Below are 22,382 nucleotides of genomic sequence, written 5' to 3' on the forward strand. Positions count from 1 at the left end.
GACCTTTAAGTGGGGCTCTGCAGGCAGGACATACCAATCTTTTGTTCAGCTTGTTATAATTATCACCTAAAGTCCCAATAAAACAGTTGTTTGAGCTTGATACATTAACGTCATGTGTGTTTAACATGTCTTGAGTGAACACTGATGAGTTTAGGGCAAGATGAACAGTATGCCAACAGAATAAAATAGGTTTTCCTGGCTGGTCCATTAATTTTATAGGCTCTTGTATTATGTCTTAATCATAAAACGGTGTTCTATAAGCATGATTTCTGGCAGTATTATGACATATATGACATATCAGATAACTACATATTGCAACTTTGTATTACTTTATAAAACCTAAAAACCCTTATATAAGCACGAAACAACTTTTTTGTTCTGTATAAAAACCACAGACACAAGAAAAAGTCAAAAACATAGTCTAAAACCAGGTACATTCAACTAAATGATTTTGGCGGCCACCTTTCCAAAAAAGTTAGAAACCAGCAGAGGTGGGTCGACTACCAAAGCACTGTACTCAAGTAAGAGTACCATTACTTTAGAATAATATGACTTAAGTAAAAAGTAGTCATCAAAATAATGATTTGATTAAGAGTAAGTATTCCGTGAAAAAACTACTAAAGTATTGAGTAACTTATGAGTAACTTCTGATTTATTTAGTAGCTATTTTTAGTGGTTTAGTGGCGTGCACGGGCGTGTGTGTGTGTGTGTGTGTGTGTGTGTGTGTGTGTGTGTGTGTGTGTGTGTGTGTGTGTGTGTGTGTGTGTGTGTGTGTGTGTGTGTGTGTGTGTGTGTGTGTAAAACATAAAAATCATATACAATTTACTGCAGCATAGGGCTGGGCGATATATCGAGATATTTTTAAACAAGATATGAATTAAGAAAATATCGTAACGTCGATATAATATTTCAGGTTAAAATGACCAAACGCCACTTATTTTTTGTGTTTCTTGTTCTGCCCCGCTCCCCCTCCATGGGCTACTAAACCCCTCCCCTTCCTCCTTCCAAGATGTGCTTGCATGTATAAGAACATCCATGGTTGGTTGGTTGTTTACTATGATGAGTCATGATTGGTTAGTGACAGGCCAATCAGAGGCAAGATAGGGCGGGTCATCGAACCAGGAAGGGAAATCACAAAGTGCCCGCCTGCAAATGTATTTTTTTATCTGAGTTTGATACATTTTGTATTATTTGCACAGCTATGTTATTTATTTTATGTAGAAATAATATTTTTCTATTTTATTTATGTTATGTAATTCTGTATTACTTAAACAGTTTATTTTATGTGCTGTTAATACCCATCTTGACTAACTGGGTTAATAAAAGTGCCACTGACTGTTTATAGAACAGTTGTCATTCACTTCAATTTTACTGAATGTCGCTCAAAAATGAATATCTTTATATGTATACTTTCACCGAAAAATATATTGTCATATATATCGAATATCGAGTTTAAGTAAAAATATATTGAGATATACTTGTTTGTCCTTATTGCCCAGCTTTACTGCAGCATGTTTTCTCTAGTTGGAAGTGGAATTCCTTTCGGCTGAAATGTGACCATTTCTCCCGACACAGATGACAGCACATAATATAAATGTTCTTTTTACTAGTTCGAAAGTAATCATTGAAGAGTTGTGCTGCCTTGTCTGAGGTTGTGTAAATTTTTACAGTCAGTAGGTTTCTATGCACTAAATTAGTCTGATTTGTCATATAATCCAGTTCTGTCTATTTTCACACGTACATGTGAAGTTTAAGTTGCCATGCTCTTCTCTCTAATGTAACTGTTGGCTATATGCAGTGTGCCTCTCATACACTAGGGGATGATTGTGGTTATTTCAGCATGTGGAAATGTAAATACAGTCAAAGAAGAGAATGCTACATGCTAATAAGCTAGCGCTAGTAACTTTCAAGCTCCGGCTCTAACAGATAAGTAGGACTTTCCACTGCTATGTGGTGTTGTTGGTAATATTTTAATGTGTTTAAATGACATTTGTGGTTATTATGATCATCAAAAACATACAAGAAAATCTATATTTTAGTCAACTGTTTTAGGAGGATTCTGTTCACTAGTTCTCTCAAACAGCCGGCCGGGATGTGCTGGTGTCATGTCACAGAATTGAAGTGTCTTCTTTGGGAACATTCTGACACTTATTAAAAACAAATAGGTTTCTATTTTATCATATACTTTAAAAATACTGGCCTATTTCAGCTTCTATTTGGTGCTTTGTTTGGCGTGAACAACAGTCCCTCACCACCAGCTTGTTGTTCGCCAGGTTCCCAGGCTCCGTTTGATTGGTGGGATGGAGTCAGGCGTCACTTGTCACTGTAAAGACAAACTAATAAATTTTTGCAAGCCTTGATTAATAGATTATGAATAATTATGATATATAAAACAAAGTAATGATCAGAATTAAACTCTTTGTAACAAAGTAAAAGTAGCGTTTCTTATTCACAAAAATACTCAAAGGTTGCATTAAAACTACTCTGACAAGTACAAATGATCAAAAACGTTACTTAAGTAAATGTAACAGACTAAATGTAGCACATTATTACCCACCTCTGGAAACAAGAAGCCCAAACTTTTCCCTTCACTATTAATTTAATGTGTATATTCCAGAGAACCAGTGTCCTCCACAGTAGACATTTGATTTTGTTCCATTTATTTTGTCATAGAGTTATAGGAGCGCTCTACTGTTTTTAAGGACTTTCTTCAAAAAATATAGTCTATGACAGCATTCTATTTTTTTTTAAGAATCTACAACAAAAATGTGAGTCTCTCCTAAGTTTTTGAGACTGAACTCATGGGCCACCAGTTGAATAGTCAAAATTATGAACAAGAGAGGACCTGAAATGGAACCTTGAGTAACGCCGCTTTTATAACTAAAGAAGTTTAACAAATGACTACTGACTGCATCTGAAGTAAACAAAGTACAGCAACACCTTAGTTACGAAAATAATGTGTAACTGTCCAAAAGGAGAGGATGCCTTGAGGAATACCTCAGTTATGTAATTCACAAGTTTGGACCGTGTTCTATGTTTGCTAGCAAGATTAAAATGTCAATGCAAGGTTCTCCCAATGTGTTTATAGTAGCCTAAGTTCCCCTATACAACAGGAGCACGCTGGTGTTTTTTAGAAGATTTGCTGCAAATATTTTTGTCTCCCAAGTTTTGAACTGAACTCGGGAACCGGTATGGTGCCATTCCTGGGCCTGATTTGGCCCCCGGGTCACAAGTTGAATAACCCTGTTTTAGACTGTGCAAAAAAATCTATCCCAGTTCACATAACCCAGCAAAAAGAACAATGTGTTATGCATGCCATCCCAGTAGCAACTAGCAAAATATCCTCCAAAACTGTTAAAACTGTAACATAGACCAAAAATGTTATATTAAATATTTAAATTTTCAAGCTACAAAATTAATTGTATTGTCTTCAAACAAATGAGTCTTTTTTTTAGTTTTCCCTTTAAAAAAGGCAATCTTCAGTTAGTTTGCGAGCACTTTAAAGCAGTAAAAAAGTATACAATTAAAGTAAAGGCTTATAAGGCCAGTAAATGTTTATTGTCTTGCTTTAACATCTTGTTTATGTGACATTGAGTAAGGCTGTTTAAAACCAACAATGCCTATTCCTCTTTACCACACGGTGTGCCACACTGCAGCACAGTTGTGATTCACAGCTTGCTGAATCATTACACACTCGTCATTGTTGTCGTTGTTGTTGTTGTTGTTGCAGGCGGCATTTTTTAAGGCTTAATGGCAATTGTTCAAAGTGGCTGGCTGACACTTGAAGTGGTGGATTCAACTGATTGTAACAAGACAAGCAATCATAGTTTTAAAAAAAATAAAAAAAAGGCACTTGTGTTGCCAGCCTAATGTGCTTTGTGTCACAATAGGTTGTTCATTGTTGGTGCACCACACAACATTTTAGTATACACTTAGCTAACTTGTTTTAAATGTATCATAGTAATTTGTCATTAAATCTAAAAATTTAGATCCTTTAAATACTGTATTTTTTCTGTCAACATTACAATGCGCAGTACTGCCACCTTCCAGACTGGAGTGGAATGAAAATGTCCGCTTGTTAACGTGCTACAAGCGCAGGGGTGTCCAAAGTGCGACCTAGTGGTCATTTGCGGACTGTGGCACTTCTCTAAAAAAAAAAAATAAATAGCAAGTAGAGTAAAAGAGCAAACAGGTGTATTGTTACGGAAAAAGTTAGACGTGTTGACCGTGACGCTAATAAACAAAACTGACATTCAGGCTGTTTTTTTCTTATACTTAATGTTATGGAAGCATTGTTTTTTTTTATTTTACATTAAATTTATTAGCAAAAAATATTTTCACCCAATATGTAAACATAAGATGGCAACAACATTAATACATGGTGTGCGCTTATCAATACTATAGAGTAGGGATGTAACGATAAACGGTAATAAATGATAACCATGATAAAACTCTCTTTGGTTAGTTTAACCATTGTGAATTAGAATTATCAAGAAACCGTGACTGCTAACCGCACTTTGATAGCGTCAGCTTACTAGCTTAGATGCTAACATGAAAACAAGAGGCATTAACGTGTTTCCCAGTAAGAAACAGCATAAACCAATCTAAACTTAAACACATTACAGTCTGAGCAACTAAGCTTTTCAATTATGCACATTGAACCCACAAGCTGTGATCTCTTAGGACAAAGTGACCTATCTATATGAGACGAAGGTGTTTTTACAGTGCGTACGGTGTAAACAGAGTAGGACGTCTGCCAGAACACTTATCAGTGACGCATGAAAAACTCAAAACGTGCAAAATAGTGGGATTTCTGACAGTGTGTCTATTTATTTTAGTTATTAAAAAAAATCTAAATATGTCAGTGTGTCTATAACTACTTTTTGAACACATTCAACACTATGATAAGTGTGATCATTTTGGTCACAATAACCGTGATATACATTTTTCTGGTTCCTGGAACTAAAGGTTCCTGTAGAAGTGTGTGGTTTGTTTTTCCACCACATTGCAGAGTTCAGGGTAGTTTATACAAATCAGGCTGATATTGAATGGAGGAGTGGCTTAGTGTATTTCTACACTATCATGTAAATAAACAGACAACATTAAGTCACAGTTCTTTTACTAAAGTCTAAGTAAATGAAATACAAAACAATAATATACTAAACGATATCATTAAAAAAATAAAGTGTGCCGAATTGTTCATAAAGAGTCAGGTTTTTGTCCGCAATGTCCAACAGTCAGAAAGTCGTCCCCTCTGTATATGATGAACTCATGAGGGTCAGGTGATTCCTTTTGGTCCATTTCAGCTGTAAATGACAATATATAAATGATAAATGTCATTATCTCATGCCGACAACATGAACACGAACACGTCGCTTTAGTTTGTTGGTATTAGTATTTTCTTCACTAGGGTTGGGGCTAATAACTACACAAATAGAGTGTCACTGACTACTCTACAACATGTAATAAAGTAAACAGTTAATAGTTGATGTTATTTACCTTTGTTCCATTGGTGTATTGCCTCCTTTATTTCACAATACTCCAACGAAGTCAGAGTAGTAAGCAGCTGAGGTCGTTACTTCAATCCACCCTTGTAACTTCGCGTGTTGAAATGAAGTTTGAAAAAAATGAAATAAACAACATTAGACTGCGAATAGTTTAAAGTTAAAGTACCAAGTCACACACACATATGGTGTGGCAAAATTATTCTCTGCATTTGACCCATCACCCTTGATCACCCATTGGGAGGTGAGGGGAGCAGTGAGCAGCAGCGGTGGCCGTGCCCGGGAATCATTTTTGGTGAGTTAACCCCCAATTCCAACCCTTGATGCTGAGTGCCAAGCCAAATGGGTCCCATTTTTACAGTTTTTGGTATGACTCGGCCGGGGTTTGAACTCACAAACCTACCGATCTCAGGGCGGACACTCTAACCACTAGGCCACTGAGTAGGTTAAAAAACGATTACAGCTGAGTAAAAACACTCCAAGAAAGTTTCACTGATCAGCATTGTTCAGCACGAAGATGCCCCACAAAAGTTCCTGTATGTCGAAAGTTCCTTTTGTTATTCTTTATCTCCATTGTCAAGTTTGGTGTAAAAGACTTGTACACAAGAAATAACAAATAAACAAGTCGCCGCGCATATTCTGATGCCGGTCGTGTGTTTGAAAAATAAGTTTTAGGAACGCCCCCAACTGTGTTCAACCAATCAGCGTTCGAAACCACAGCCCACCCCCGAAAAGGTTCTGGGTACGTCCCGAAAGTCCCACCTTGCAGGCAGGAACTCCAAAAGGTTCCTGAAGAACTAAATTTACCCAGGTAATTTTTGGTGGAAACACAGGGGAAACTTTATTTACCAAGGTAAATGGGAAATGCGGTCCTCTCCAAGGTTTCTCATAGTCATTCACATTGACGTCCCACTGGGGTGAGTTTTCCTTGCCCGTATGTGGGCTCTGTACCGAGGATGTCGTTGTGGCTTGTACAGCCCTTTGAGACACTTGTGATTCAGGGCTATATAAATAAACATTGATTGATTGATTGATTGATTGAATGTTCCTGTAAAAGTTCCTACAGTGGAAAAGTACCTATCACCTGCTGTCTCCTATCACTGTGCTGCCCATAATGTGTTAAAGCACACAAGTCCTTTTTTTCAGTCTGCTGTATCAGCGATGTGGAAGCATTTGCTCGCTTGCCATTGCCTGATGCAGAAAGTAAGCGGAGCTGTCATGCAATGACGCAACTCTGCTTCACTAAAGTAATCGCGAAAAACTCTCCCCGCTCAAGGTCCGGTAGCCTTCAATCTTTGTTTTCGGGTTGTGCTGAATTCACAGAGGACTATTTCCAGTTTGTGGGACTGACTGACTCTCAGCGATACTGCACATTTAATTAAGATTATAGTCAAGATTCCTGCAAGCAGAAGGAGATAGTAAGCAGGAGTGGCGGTGAAGATATCGCACAGAATGACCTCTTGAACCACCTAAATGCATTTAGACAGGAAGTGTATAGCTTAGTATAGGGCTGCACAATTCATTGGATTTTAATCATGATCACAATTTTGGCTGCCACAATTAAATGAGGGTTATCGATTGATTGAATGATTGATTGATTGATTGAGACTTTTATTAGTAGATTGCACAGTACAGTACATATTCCGTACAATTGACCACTAAATGGTAACACCCGAAGAAGTTTTTCAACTTGTTTAACTTAAATCAATTCATGGTATCGTTGAAGATATTGACATTTAAAAAGCATATCATCATGCACTTTCACAACCGCGGCGGCAGAGAACAATGCTATTGAGTATCAGAATCAGAATCAGAATCAGAATCAGAATAATCCTGAACACAAAACTCCACCATCATGCCGAACTGAAATATTAAAATTAGTAGTATTATTTACAATAACAAACTTTTCACAGGGTTGCTGCAACCGATCGCTTCGTTTCACCTCATTTCACTCGCTTCACTTCCGTGGAGTCTCGGCGTAGTGTCGTGTCACTGGTCTGTCCTTCACTCACCTGCTGTGAGACTGAGAGTGTTAAAGACGGGAAGAAACTTGTAGCAGGAGATTTGTAAAACCATGTTGCCACAGCTTGTTTATAACATATTGTCGTTTGTTTACTGGGATGGTCAGTCGTCCATTATTTAATTGCTAACTTTGTCAGTGGTCCCAGTAACGCCAACACTAGCATTTTTTGAGTTGTCAGTGAGGCACGAAGCTTGTGTATGAGATGTAAGAGATATCGCTCCTATTTATTTTTGTTGCCCAAACAGTTGCATTGAAGAACGAAGCTTGTTTATCTTTATTGGCCAAACTGCTTTGTGTTTTAAATTGATATTTAAAAAGCAAACACCATGTTTTTTTTAAATTATTTGTGGGTTTTTCATGTCACAAAGTTGTTACTTTAAAAAAAACAGTTCATGCGACTTAGCTTTTTGTGAATGTTTTGCGATGTATAGTTAAGTCCTACATGACATTTCTGCTATATCTCTTTATAGATCTGTTCAATACAGTATGTGTACCATCTAATTAGGGATGTCCGATAATGGCTTTTTTGCCGATATCAGATATTCCGATATTGTCCAACTCTTAATTACCGATACCGATGTCAACCGATACCGATATATACAGTCGTGGAATTAACACATTATTATGCCTAATTTGGACAACCAGGTATGGTGAAGATAAGGTCCTTTTTAAAAAAAATAATAAAATAAAATATGATAAATAAATTAAAAACATTTCTTGAATAAAAAAGAAAGTAAAACAATATAAAAACAGTTACATACAAACTAGTAATTAATGAAAATGAGTAAAATTAACTGTTAAAGGTTAGTACTATTAGTGGAGCAGCAGCACGCACAATCATGTGTGCTTACGGACTGTATCCCTTGCAGACTGTATTGATCTATATTGATATATAATGTAGGAACCAGAATATTAATAACAGAAATAAACAACCCTTTTGTGTGAATGAGTGTAAATGGGGGAGGGAGGTTTTTTGGGTTGGTGCACTAATTGTAAGTGTATCTTGTGTTTTTTATTTTGATTTAATAAAAAAAGGACAAAAAAAAACAAAACAAAAAACGATACCGATAATAAAAAAAAAACGATACCGATAATTTCCGATATTACATTTTAAAGCATTTATCGGCCGATAATATCGATATTATCGAACATCCCTACATCTAATCATCCTAAACTCATTCTTACGCCCTTGAATGTTTGCACAACATGCTGCTTTGCCTGTCTCCTTGGAGTCGCACTAGCAGGACTAACAACTAATAGAGCCAAATAGAGACTGGAGGCACCAGTGCCAACATTTCTAGCCAGTGTTCATGCACCCGCTCGATTTGCGCATGCGTATGAATTCAGGAAGCGCGTAAATAAATTATTCATTGAAGGAATCGTTTACGAGTTCAATTGTTACACTAATTAACAATATTTTTGTATTTTGTCATTTAATATACATGTTTAAGGGCCTACTTAAACCCACTACTACCAACCACGCAGTCTGATAGTTTATATATCAATGATGAAATCTTAACATTGATGCCAATACGGCCGGGTTAACTTATAAAGTGCAATTTTAAAATTCCCGCCACACTTCCGGTTGAAAAACTCCTTTGGATATGATTTATGCGCGTGACGTCACAAAAGCAACGGAAGTGGTTGGACCCCATCAGACCCGATAGAAAAGCCTCTTGTTTTCTTCGACAAAATTCCACAGTATTCTGGACATCTGTGTTGGTGAATCTTTTGCAATTTGTTTAATGAACAATGGAGACTGCAAAGAAGAACGTTGTAGGTGGGATCGATCGGTGTCTTAGCGGCTAAGTACAATACTGTAATATCTGTGATATTTGCATTAGTGTACTGTGTCTTTAAGGGTTTGGGGAACGCGCATGCGCGAGTGAGTTGGCGGAGAACTTGAGTGTGTGTGAGCGTGAGTTTTGGCTAACAGCAGCTCGTGTATGTGTGTGCGTTACTTTTTGAACTACAACCAGTTACCGCTTGTTAATAAAGCGATTGAGCAGCGCATCCTCGTCTGTGTGACTCCTTCTTCACTGCGGGGCATTACAATACTTACAGCAACACAACAAGGACTACTTACCCTGACGCCTAGCCGATGCTTGCCGCCACACCCACGGATGAAGTCCTTCGTCACGCCGTTGATCGCTGGAATGCAGGTGAGCCCGGCTGTTGATGAGCAGATGAGGGCTGGCTGGCGTAGGTGGAGCGCTAATGTTTTATCATAGTTCTGTGAGGTCCGGTTGCTAAGTTGCTAAATTAGCCTTAGCGTTGTTAGCAACAGCATAGTTAAGCCTTACCAGGCTGAGAATTTTTAACCGTGTAGTTACCGTAATTTATGGACTATAAGCCGCACCTGACTATAAGCCGCACCAGCTAAATTTAGGGGAAAATACAGATTGCTCCATATATAAGCCGCACCCGACTATAAGCCGCAGGGTTTTGATGTGTAATTAGCGTAGTATATAGGGGTTCCTGCTACCACGGAGGGGATTGTCGGGACAGAGATGACTGTTTGGGAACTCAAAGCGTCCCATTTATTAACAATAAATCTTTCAATCATTCAATCAAACTTTCACATCTTTGACATGGCGAACAGCATTCATGCAGAGTACAAATAATACAACGGTGCAAAGTAATACAAAGTGCTCGCCTGTACGTTATCAAAATAACCAGCCTACCGGTATATGAAAAGTCAGTCTTTAATCATTGTGTCATCGTCTTCCTCCTGCGTACTTAAACCACCGAAATTCTCTTCGTCGGTGTCGGAGAAGAACAGGCCGTATATAAGCCGCACCCTTGTATAAGCCGCAGGGACCAGAACGAGGGGAAAAAGTAGCGGCTTATAGTCCGGAAATTACGGTACATGTACATGGTTTAATATTATTGTTGGTCTTCTGTCTTTCCTTCCAGTCAGGGGTTTATTTATTTTGTTTCTATCTTCATTTGAGAACGACGCTAGCACGTTAGCTCAGTAGCTAAGTGTGTCACCGATGTATTGTCTTGGAGATAAAAGTCACTTTAAATGTCCATTTCGCGTGCTCGACTCTCATTTTCAAGAGGATATAGTATCCGAGGTGGTTTAAAATACAAATCCGTGATCCACAATAGAAAAAAGAGAGTGTGGAATCCAATGAGCCAGCTTGTACCTAAGTTACGGTCAGAGCGAAAAAAGATACGTCCATCACTGCCTCTCAAGTCCTTCACTGTAACATTCCTCATCTACGAATCTTTCATCCACGCTCAAATTAATGGGGTAATCGTCACTTTCTCGGTCCGAATCTCTCTCGCTCCATTGTAAACAATGGGGAATTGTGAGGAATACTAGCTCCTGTGATGTCACGCTACTTCCGGTACAGGCAAGGCTTTTTTATCAGCGAGCAAAAGTTGCAAACTTTATCGTCAATTTTCTCTACTAAATCCTTTCAGCAAAAATATGGCAATATCGCGAAATGATCAAGTATGACACATAGAATGGATCTGCTATTCCCGTTTAACTTTTAAAAAATCATTTCAGTAGGCCTTTAACACTACACACAATCAAATGCATGATTAGGTCAAGCAGGGGTGTCCAATAGATGAAGCACGGGCCACCCACGAAAGGTGGCTGTTTTTTTAATGTATTTTCTTTAGGGCTGCAACTAACGATTAATTTGATAATCGATTAATCTGTCGATTATTACTTCGATTAATCGATTAATAATCGGATAAAAGAGACAAACTACATTTCTATCCTTTCCAGTATTTTATTGAAGAAGAAAACAGCATACTGGCACCATACTTATTTTGATTATTGTTTTTCAGCTGTTTGTACATGTTGCAGTTTATAAATAAAGGTTTATTAAAAAAAATTTAAAAAATTGCCTCTGCGCATGCGCATAGCATACATGCAACGAATCGATGACTAAATTAATCGCCAACTATTTTTATAATCGAATTTAATCGATTAGTTGTTGCAGCCCTAATTTTCTTTTGAGCTAAGGCATCATGTAATGAGAAAAGTGTCATGATCCGTTGCTCGGATTATGTTTAGTTTAGTTTTGTTCTATTAGTTCCACTACCTCAGTTCTGTTTTCAGCACCCCTGGGTTTGTGTTTTGGTTACCATGGGTGCTGATTAGTTTCACCTGCCTCTGATTAGTGTTCGGCATGCTCACCTGCTGCTGGGCACTAATCAGAGAGCTACTTATTCACGTTGTGCGGCACACTCTGTCTGGTTTCCTTGTTTGCTGTAAGCAACAGTTACGTTGGTATATTCCTGTTTTCCTTGCTCATGCTTCCTGTGCTAAGTGTTTGTCTTGGCTCCCCGTGCGATTGGCACGTGTGTCTTTGTTTGTTTCCGGTATTTTTGTATTGTGTATGATTTATGAGAAATAAATCATATTCTTACCTGCACGCTTTGTCCGGAGTCCCGTCTTGCATCCTGGGAGAACGACCCCCGCAGTGAGATGCGACCCAACCGTGACAAAAAGGCTGACACTAAAAATGAACAAAAATACTAATATTTGTCTTTAAATATATGTGTAACATTTATTTAGCCCTTTTATTACACTGTTTAATTACAAATCACGTGATGACGTCACATCCAACCTGTCCCCATCCCCCGCACCCAAACACTATTTTACCTAACATAATGAATAATTGTGATCAAATATGGTGATTTCAGTTTGACAAAAATAATTGTGATTATTATTTTGGCCTTAATTGTGCAGCCTTAGCTTAGTGCATCCATCCATCCATCCATCTTTTTCCGCTTATCCGAGGTCGGGTCGTGGGGGCAGCAGCCTAAGCAGGGAAGCCAAGACTTTCCTCTCCCCAGCCACTTCGTCCAGCTCCTTCCGGGGGATCCCGAGGCGTTCCCAGGCCAGCCGGGAGACATAATCTTCCCAACGTGTCCTGGGTCTTCCCCGTGGCCTCCTACCGGTTGGACGTGCCCTAAACACCTCCCGAGGGAGGCGTTCGGGTGGCATCCTGACCAGATGCCCGAACCACCTCATCTGGCTCCTCTCGATGTGGAGGAGCAGTGGCTTTACTTTGAGCTCCCCCCGGATGGCAGAGCTTCTCACCCTATCTCTAAGGGAGAGCCCCGACACCCGGCGGAGGAAACTCATTTCGGCCGCCTGTTCCCGTGATCTTGTCCTTTCGGTCATAACCCAAAGCTCATGACCATAGGTGAGGATGGGAACGTAGATCGACCGGTAAATTGAGAGCTTTGCCTTCCAGCTCAGCTCCTTCTTCACCACAACGGATCGATACAGCGTCCGATATATATATATAGCTTAGTGCAGTCCTTCTCAAACAGTGGGGCGGGCGGGTGCCATGCCAGGAGGGGCGTGTGTGTCCTCGGGGAACATGCTTTTTTATTCTGTACCAGAATATGACGAAGCGAATGTAGTAGAAGTAGGGGAAATAATCGATTTTTAGATGCATCGCAATTCGGACATTGACCTCAACGCCAACGTTGAGGTCTGTTTTCACATCGTTAGAAATACTATTCCAAATTTTAGGAGCATAAAACTGAAACGCAGTCTCACCATGTTCTATGGTTATCATAATTTTCTTCTACGCCATTGCTGTTCCCCTTTTGTTGTGAGCTGGCAAAGAGCAAAACCGCCTAGTGCATGATGTTAATGGTTTGAATTTTTATTATTTGTTTGCTTTTTTGCAAAGATTTTTGTTTGACCTCTAAATTGTGGTGATTCTGGGATAGAATAATATAGCAATGCGTCAATTCCTGTCTCCAAATGAGCGAAAAAGTTTGTTGATCCTGCTGGTTTATAGTAGTGTTATTGTGGGCAAGATATTGTGATAATATTGTGTCACACAGGGCTTCTCTGTACTTATCATATACACTATATTTCCAAAAGTATTTGGCCACCTGCCTTGACTCACATATGAACTTGAAGTGCCATCCCATTCCTAACCCATAGGGTTCAATATGATGTCGATCCACCGTTTGCAGCTATTACAGCTTCAACTCTTCTGGGAAGGCTGTCCACAAGGTTGCCGGGGGTGTTTATAGGAATTTTTGACCATTCTTCCAAAAGCGCATTGGTTCCTTCTTTATTATGCATTTTCGGCAGGTGCGACTTATACTCCGGTGTGATTTATACTCCAAAAAATATGGTAATCTCCCACGGCACACCAGACAATATGTGGTTGTAAAACACTGATGTATGGCTTAGATGCAGCTGCTCGGCCAAGGAAATCCATTCCATGAAGCTGTCGGCGTACTGTACGTGGGCTAATTGGAAGGTCACATGAAGTTTGGAGCTCTGTAGCAACTGACTGTGCAGAGAGTCGGCGACCTCTTTGCACTATGAGCTTCAGCATCCGCTGACCCCTCTCTGTCAGTTTACGTGGCCTACCACTTCGTGGCTGAGTTGCTGTTGTTCCCAAACTATTCCATTTTCTTATAATAAAGCCGACAGTTGACGTTGGAATATTTAGGAGCGAGGAAATTTCACGACTGAATTTGTTGCACAGGTGGCATCCTATAACAGTTCCACGCTGGAAATTACTGAGCTCCTGAGAGCGGCCCATTCTTTCACAAATGTTTGTAGAAACAGTCTCCATGCCTAAGTGCTTGATTTTATACACTTGGGGCCGGGCCAAGTGATTAGGACACCTGATTCTGATCATTTGGATGGGTGGCCAAAAGCTTTTGGCAATATAGTGTATGTTATGTTATTGTTATGTGTATTTATTCCAATAGCAGAAGGGTGGTTGTAATGGTTAGTTCCAATTAAATGAAAAGGACGTGTGACAGTTCATCACAGTGTGTTCCCTCATCAGAACGCCACATTCACTTTGCATCTTTGAAAATAAGACCCGTTTTTATCGCCACATGTGGGCGACAGCACTGGAAGATGGTCGGCCCGGGCGACGAGAAGCGCCACTGATTTGTCAGCCAGCCAGCTCTCCCAGTGGCCTTTTTCTCTGCCGCCCTCCTACTGAGCTGCTTGATTGAGTTCACATTCGTGGAAGTCCAAGTCTGTGTCCGTGGGGATGATACATTGCAGGAATACATCAGCTGGCTAAAAGGATGTTGAGGAAAGAGGAAATTACATCAAGATTTAAGGGAGGAGGAACAACGCCGGCCACTCAAGATTGCAGGCAAATAACAGGAAACTGAAGAATCCAATTTTAAATTAGCTGGCAAGCAAATGAAAGGAAGTAAGCAAAAGTCACGTCTGCGTCTCAGACAGAGGTGCTGCTGAATCACTTAATGTGAATATTAGCTCTGCCTCACAGCTCTTCACTAAGTCAGGGGAAAACAGACACATTATATATTTGAACTAGGCATGCTCCATATTGGCTTTCTTAACGATATCCAATATACCAATACTTTTCGAGCACCTCATTTCCGATACCGGTATGAACCGATACGGATACATGCAGCAGGTCTTCCGTCAACCTAATGTCAGGTCACAGCTAGTGTAATGAATGAACGAACACATTGTGTTTCTTTTATTGTGATGCCACTGGATGCATCTTTGTGCAAAATGAAACAAATATTGTAATGTAGTAAGTTTTTTATTTGTAACATTTAGTATCAACAAAATATTCACCGTGACCCGTCAAATAAAATAACATTTGTTTTCTACTTATAACAAGTAAGACATCTCAGTGTTTTGGATAGACTCACGAATAAGAAACCCAATTAAAAAGGCTATACTTAGGGTTGGCAACCTTTATTATCAAATAAGCCATTTTGCTTCCTCTTTCACTAAAACAAAAGCGTCTGAAAATGCAAGACATTCGTTTGTTTTATGTTTTTTTTGTATTTTACAGGCTATGGAATGTGTTCATACAAAATTCTGATTAATTTTTCTCCTGCGTTGTTTTTTAGTATGTACAGTCTAGGCCAAAAGTTTACGTACACTTGTAAAGAACTTAAAGTCATGGCCTTCTTGAGTTTCCAATAATTTCTACAACTCTTATTTTTTTGTGATAGAGTGATTGGAGCACATACTTGTTGGTCACAAAAAACATTCATGGAGTTTGGTTCTTGTATGAATTTGTTATGGGTCTACTGAAAATGTGACCAAATCTGCTGGGCCAAAAGTATACATACAGCAATGTTAAAGGCCTACTGAAATAAACTTTTTTTATTTAAACGGGGATAGCAGATCAATTCTATGTGTCATACTTGATCATTTCGCGATATTGCCATATTTTTGCTGAAATTATTTAGTAGAGAACAACGACGATAAAGTTCGCAACTTTTGGTCGCTGATTAAAAAAAAGCCTTTCCCCTACCGGAAGTAGCGTGACGTCACAAGCTGGAGGGCTGCTCACATTTCCCTATTGTTTACAATGCAGCGAGAGAGATTCTGACCGAGAAAGCGACGATTACCCCATTAATTTGAGCGAGGATGAAAGATTCGTGGATGAGGAACGTGAGAGTGAAGGACTAGAGTGCAGTGCAGGACGTATCTTTTTTTCGCTCTGACCGTAACTTAGGTACAAGGGTTCATTGGATTCCACACTTTCTCCTTTTTCTATTGTGGATCACGGATTTGTATTTTAAACCACCTCGGATACTATATCCTCTTGAAAATGAGAGTCGAGAACGCGAAATGGACATTCACAGTGACTTTTATCTCCACGACAATACATCGGCGAAACACTTTAGCTACGGAGCTTACGTGATAGCATCGGGCTCAAATGCAGATAGAAACAAAATAAATAAACCCCTGACTGGAAGAATAGACAGAAAATCAACAATAATATTAAACCCTGGACATGTAAATACACGGTTAATGCTTTCCAGCTTGGCGAAGCTTAAAAATGCTGTTGCTAACGACGCCATTGAAGCTAACTTAGCAACGGGACCTCACAAAGCTATGATAAAAACATTAGTGCTCCACATACGCCAGCCAGCCCTCATCTGCTCATCAACACCCGTGCTCACCTGAGTTCCAGCGAACGACGGAAGGACAAAGGACTTCACCCGATCATCCGTGCGGTCGGCGGCTAGCGTATCCAAGTCAAAGTCCCCCTGGTTGTGTTGCTACAGCCAGCCGCTAATACACCGATCCCACCTACAACTTTCTTCTTTGCAGTCTTCATTGTTCATTAGACAAATTGCAAAAGATTCACCAACACAGATGTCCAGAATACTGTGGAATTTTGCGATGAAAACAGAGCTTTTTTGTATTGGATTCAATGGGTCCCAATACTTCCGTTTAACTAGTGACGTCACGCGCATACGTCATCATATATAGACATTTTGAAGCGGAAGTTTAGCGGGAAATTTGAAATTGCACTGTATAAGTTAATCCGGCCGTATTGGCATGTGTTGCAATGTTAAGATTTCATCATTGATATATAAACTATCAGACTGCGTGGTCGGTAGTAGTGGGTTTCAGTAGGCCTTTAATATTTGGTTACATGTCCCTTGGCAAGTTTCACTGCAATAAGGCGCTTTTGGTAGCCACCCACAAGCTTATGGCAAGCTTCTGGTTGAATTTTTGACCACTCCTCTTGACAAAATTGGTGCAGTTCAGCTAAATTTGTTGATTTCCTGACATGGACTTGTTTCTTCAGCATTGTCCACACGTTTAAGTCAGGACTTTGGGAAGGCATTCTAAAACCTTAATTGTAGCCAGATTTAGCCATTCCTTTACCACTTTTGACGTGTGTTTGGGGTCATTGTCCTGTTGGAACATCCAACTGCGCCCAAGACCCAACCTCCAGGCTGATGATTTTAGGTTGTCCTGAAGAATTTGTAGGTAATCCTCCTTTTTCATTGTCCCATTTACTCTCTGTAAAGCACCAGTTTCATTGGCAGCAAAACAGGCCCAGAGCATAATACTACCACCACCATGCGTTGATTGATTGATTGAAACTTTTATTAGTAGATTGTACAGTACAGTACATAGTCCGTACAATCGACCACTAAATGGTAACACCCGAATAAGTTTTTCAACTTGTTTAAGTCGGGGTCCACGTTAATCAATTCATTGTAAGTGGCGTAAAGGTAGGCCTGGTGTTCCTGGGATTAAAGGCCTCACCTTTTCTCCTCCAAACATATTGCTGGGTATTGTGGCCAAACAGCTAATTTTTTGTTTCATCTGACCACAGAACTTTGCTTCAGAAGGTCTTATCTTGGTCCATGTGATGTCAGATGAAACAAAAATTGAGCTGTTTGGCCACAATACCGTTGGGGTCTTCTGTCATGCAGGCGTCTCTCTCAGAACACACACACTTACATACCAGACCTTTTTCTTGTTTCTCGCACTCATCCAAATTACCAGTCAAAACTCAGAGCTGAAATTTTTAAAGTATTTTGACTTAGTGCTTCTATTTTAGACTTCATGGCTCTGGTTATAAGATCTGGAAATGTTCTGGATTTTAATTTTAGTTAAATATCCCTGCAATGTACAATAAAACTGCACAAACATCTAGATAAGAACAAAGTAAAGTGCAACATATGAAACTATTGACTAGTCATGCCTCAGTGAGTGTATGACACACTCACTAGCTGTATTGCACTGATTCTGTGTTGCTGTGTTTCAGAACAATCATATGCCATCTACCGGATTAAAAAGTAATTGCATTTGACCTTCAAATGAATCAATAGTTAAGAAATTACTACACTTGACTTATACAATTATGAAAAGTCTAAACTGTGTATTATACTAGATGTATTAAAGGGAGACGCCTTCCTCCTTCATGATCGCATACTTTAACCAGCGCTTAAAAGTTACTGCAAATTGCATTTTTAAGATCTGATAGTAAATCTTAGAAATACATCCAGACAGGGTACATACTAGTTAGTTAGCTAGCCAGCTTATTGCTTTGTGGAGCGTTTGATGAGGTCATAACTCACGCGCCAAAATCCAGTCAATACCTTATCCAATATCATTATTGGCACAAAAAAAATGATACATATATGAACCGATATGTAATTTTTAGCAGACTGTTAGGGTAATATTTACCACCTTAAAGCAGAGTGGAATGCATAGGGTCTCACTCAACCGGCGTGGCGTAGTTGGGAGAGTGGCCGTGCCAGCAACCTGAGGGTTCTTGGTTCGATCCCCACCTTCTACCAACCTCGTCATGTCCCCGCTGTGTTCTTGAGCAAGACACTTCACCCTTGCTCCTGATGGGTCACGGTTAGGGTCTTGCATGGCAGCTCCTGCCATCAGTGTGTGAATGTGTGTGTGAATGTGGAAATAGTGTCAAAGCGCTTTGAGTACCTTGAAGGTAGAAAAGCGCTAAACAAGTATAACCCATTTACCATTTATTCACTTTATGTTCAAGGACAAAACATGATGAGCACACCCTGTGATTTTATCTTCGCAATTGCAGACACATAATATCTTATATGGTTTTGATGTTGCATTTGCCTCACAATACGAAGGTCCTGCACTGCAAAAACTGAAATCTAAGTAAGATTAAATATCTCAAATAAGGGTGATATTTGCTTATTTTCTGTCTGATAAGATAATTCTTCTCACTAAGCAGATTTTATGTTAGAGTGTTTTACTTGTTTTAAGGGTTTTGGTCCTAAATGATCTCAGTAAGATATTACAGCTTGTTGCTGAGATTTTATGACCTATATTGAGTAAAACATGCTTGAAACTAGAATATCAACTGATGCAAAGCTGTGTCATTAACACTCACAAGTATAAAACTACTTTTTTAAAGTAATAATTTCTTACTTCAAGCATGAAAAAAAAAATCATGATGCCAAGCGCATATCATTATGTCAAGATAATGGCACTAGCATTTACTTATTTAAGAATATTTTTCAACATATTGAGGAAAAAGGTCTAATTTTTTTTTCTACCAAGAAAAGTCCACTTGTTATTAGTGAAAATATACTTATTTTAAGGTATTTTTGGGTTCATTGAGGTTAACTAATTTTACTTGTTTTGGAAAGTCTTGACAAGCCAAATTTTCTTGTTCTATTGGCAGATAATTTTGCTTAGTTCAAGTAAAATACCCCTAATTTTTTTTTTTTTTTCTTGTTTTTGAACACTGACTTTTTGCAGTGTGGGTTTGATCCTTTGATCTTTCTGTGTGGAGTTTGCATGTTCTCCCCAAGACTGCGTGGGTTCCCTCCGGGTACTCCGGCTTCCTCCCACCTCCAAAAATATGCACCTGGGGATAGGTTGATTGGCAACACTAAATTGTCCCTAGTGTGTGAATGTGAGTGTGGATGTTGTCTGTCTATCTGTGTTGGCTCAGTGATGAGGTGGCGACTTGTCCAGGGTTTACCCCGCCTACCGCCCGAATGCAGCTGAGATAGCACCCCCCGTGACCCCAAAATGGACAAGTGGTAGAAAATGGATGGATGGGTTTTGATGGTGAAAAGAGGTGCCAGGAACGTGATAAAGCAAGAGTGGACGAATGTGTGTGGGTCCAAAATCACACACTTAGGGTAATTTTTGGTTTTGTTGGACAACGCCCAAACAACTCAGCTACTGAGAGGCAGCCAGAATAGAATAGAATATAATAGCTGGTGTTGCTACTGTTTGTACTTACTCCATTTGTAGAATAATCGTCAGTATTAATATTCAGTTCTAGTCTCCTTGCCTTATTCAGACAAGCCATTAGAACACAAGAACCTGTTAGGACATTAAAAAAGGGACAAACAAAAAAATAATCTAAAATTAACACAAACCGTATTGAACAATTGTGTGTATTATAAAACAGTGCTTCATATTTTAATATTATCCACAGTTATTTCCAATGGATTGGGTAGATTTTTAAAAAATGGTGTACGCCGCTTTCCGCCTGAATGCAGCTGCAACTGGCTCCAGCACCCCCCGCAACCCGAAAGGGACAAGCGGTATAAAATGGATGGCTGGATGGATGGATGGGTACATATTTGAGCTTTTGAGCTGTAGCTGCTGAGTGTCTGTATTTAGAACTGCAGGGGAGGGAAAACATTGCTCTTCCTTGAGGATGCTTTACATAGAGGTGAAAACATTGAAATTAATGTCAAGATATCCTTTTGTCCATGTTACACAGGAGAGATTCGAGGCGTTGTTTCGAATCTACGACGACCAGGCCACCTTCCAGATGTTCAAAAGCTTCCGAAGAGTCAGAATCAACTTCAACACACCGGAGGCCGCCGCCCGCGCTCGCATTGAACTCCATGAGTCTGAGTTTAACGGCAGGAAGCTCAAACTCTACTTTGCCCAGGTGACTTCGACCTATTCAGAGTTGAAGACAGAAATATTGCTTGGTTTGCGAAACATGTGGCAAGATGTAATTGATTTTCACGTTATCCCATCATAATCTACTTTGTACGACAGTATTATCAGTGCGTAATTATAAGAGGATTAAGGGTTTTACAGGCTTGGCAGTTAACTCACCTAGGTTTTGTTATTGTTGCTATTCCAGCCTGCTGCAGAACAAAGCTTGTGATTAAACACAAATCAATGTGTTTTATGTTCTCTTGAGAATAAAGGCCATCCCTCCCCTGTAGATGCAACACATTTAGGTTTGTAATACCTGTAGGTGCACTTTTACATTTTTCAGGGACAATTTGTTCCAAAATAGGATGATACGATATTGATATCTGATATCAGTCAAATATATATAGGAATAATCGGATAATATCAGGTTGCATCTAAAATCTCCAAAATAAACTCTGATACATGCAGTGTTTACTTGTGCAAAGCGAGACAGCCAGTTAACATTGAAATGTTCTCCAATAAGCACAGAAGTTTGGCCTTTTATTGTATTTTAGTCAAGTAGTTTATAAAAGATAAACATGATACAATAGCTGGTGTTGCTACTGTTTGTACTTACTCCATTTGTTGAATAATCTTCAGTATTAATTTTCAGTTCTAGTCTCTTTGCCTTATTTAGACAAGCCATTAGAACACGAGGAACCTGTTAGGACATTAAAAAAGGGACAAAAAAGAAAATTCTAAAATTAACACAAACCAAATTGAACAATTGTGTGTGTTATAAAACAGTGCTTCATATTTTAATATTATCCACAGTTATTTCCAATCGATTGGGTAGATTTTTAAAAATTGGTCCAGGGTGTACCCCGCCTTCCGCCCGAATAAAAGTGCTATAGGCTATGGACCTAGCAGCTACATAACAGCTAAGCACACGAGCTTGACATACGTATAAGTGTCCTTAATTGAACAATATTGCAGTCTTAAGTATCAAATAATTATAGTTGCTTGATACTTAAAAGATTCAAAGTCACAGATTCCAAGTCTCTAAGGCAGAAGCTAATTAGGAAGTATCAAGTAACAAATGTGTCCAAATCAATAAGCTTACTGTGTCATAAGCTTAACTTCATGAAATATTATTATGGAATAATTACTACTCAGCTTTAACTTAACGACCACATAAGTCCATTCCAGTAATACAGTATATAAATTTGTGTATTTCATACCAACCATTGTTCTCTGAGTAATTCCACTCCATCAAACCTTTTCTAACATTCCAAGCTACAAAATAATAAAAGTATGCATGATTTGTGTTCATATCGTATCAGATTAATATTGGTATTGGCCAATATGCAACGCTCCAATATCGTTATCAAATCAGATGGAAAAACGTTAGATCAGGAGACCCGTAGTTTGTTTTTTCTCATTTTCTTCTCGTTTATCCTGTGTCTAGTGTCAGTGTTGTTACATCAAATAGTTAAACAGTAATGAGGATGGAACAAAAAAATACATATATTGTTCATATTTTCATGATTGCGAAGTAGAAAAGTTACATTTTCTCCAATAATGACCTCTGCTGTGACTGATTAAATCACTGCGGCACCCCAACAAAACAACAGGCAGCTGTCATAATGAACTTTACTATCTCTCTCTCACGCACACGTGCGCACACACACTGCCTACAGAGCTGTTGTGGCATCTG

The 22,382-nt window shown here is 39.2% G+C and overlaps 1 protein-coding gene across 2 annotated transcripts in view; it reads left to right on the forward strand.

Moving 5' to 3' along the window:
• Nucleotides 1-22,382, forward strand: part of rcan3 (regulator of calcineurin 3) — a 90,108-nt gene that overhangs the window by 63,233 nt on the left and 4,493 nt on the right. For both annotated transcript variants that reach the window (XM_062041509.1, XM_062041510.1), the window contains one exon: nucleotides 20,517-20,690. In XM_062041509.1, coding sequence (XP_061897493.1) covers nucleotides 20,517-20,690 — 174 coding nt within the window. The remainder of the gene's footprint in view (nucleotides 1-20,516; nucleotides 20,691-22,382) is intronic.

This window comes from Entelurus aequoreus, linkage group LG03, assembly GCF_033978785.1.
Source record: "Entelurus aequoreus isolate RoL-2023_Sb linkage group LG03, RoL_Eaeq_v1.1, whole genome shotgun sequence".
NCBI classification, from domain to species: domain Eukaryota; kingdom Metazoa; phylum Chordata; class Actinopteri; order Syngnathiformes; family Syngnathidae; genus Entelurus; species Entelurus aequoreus.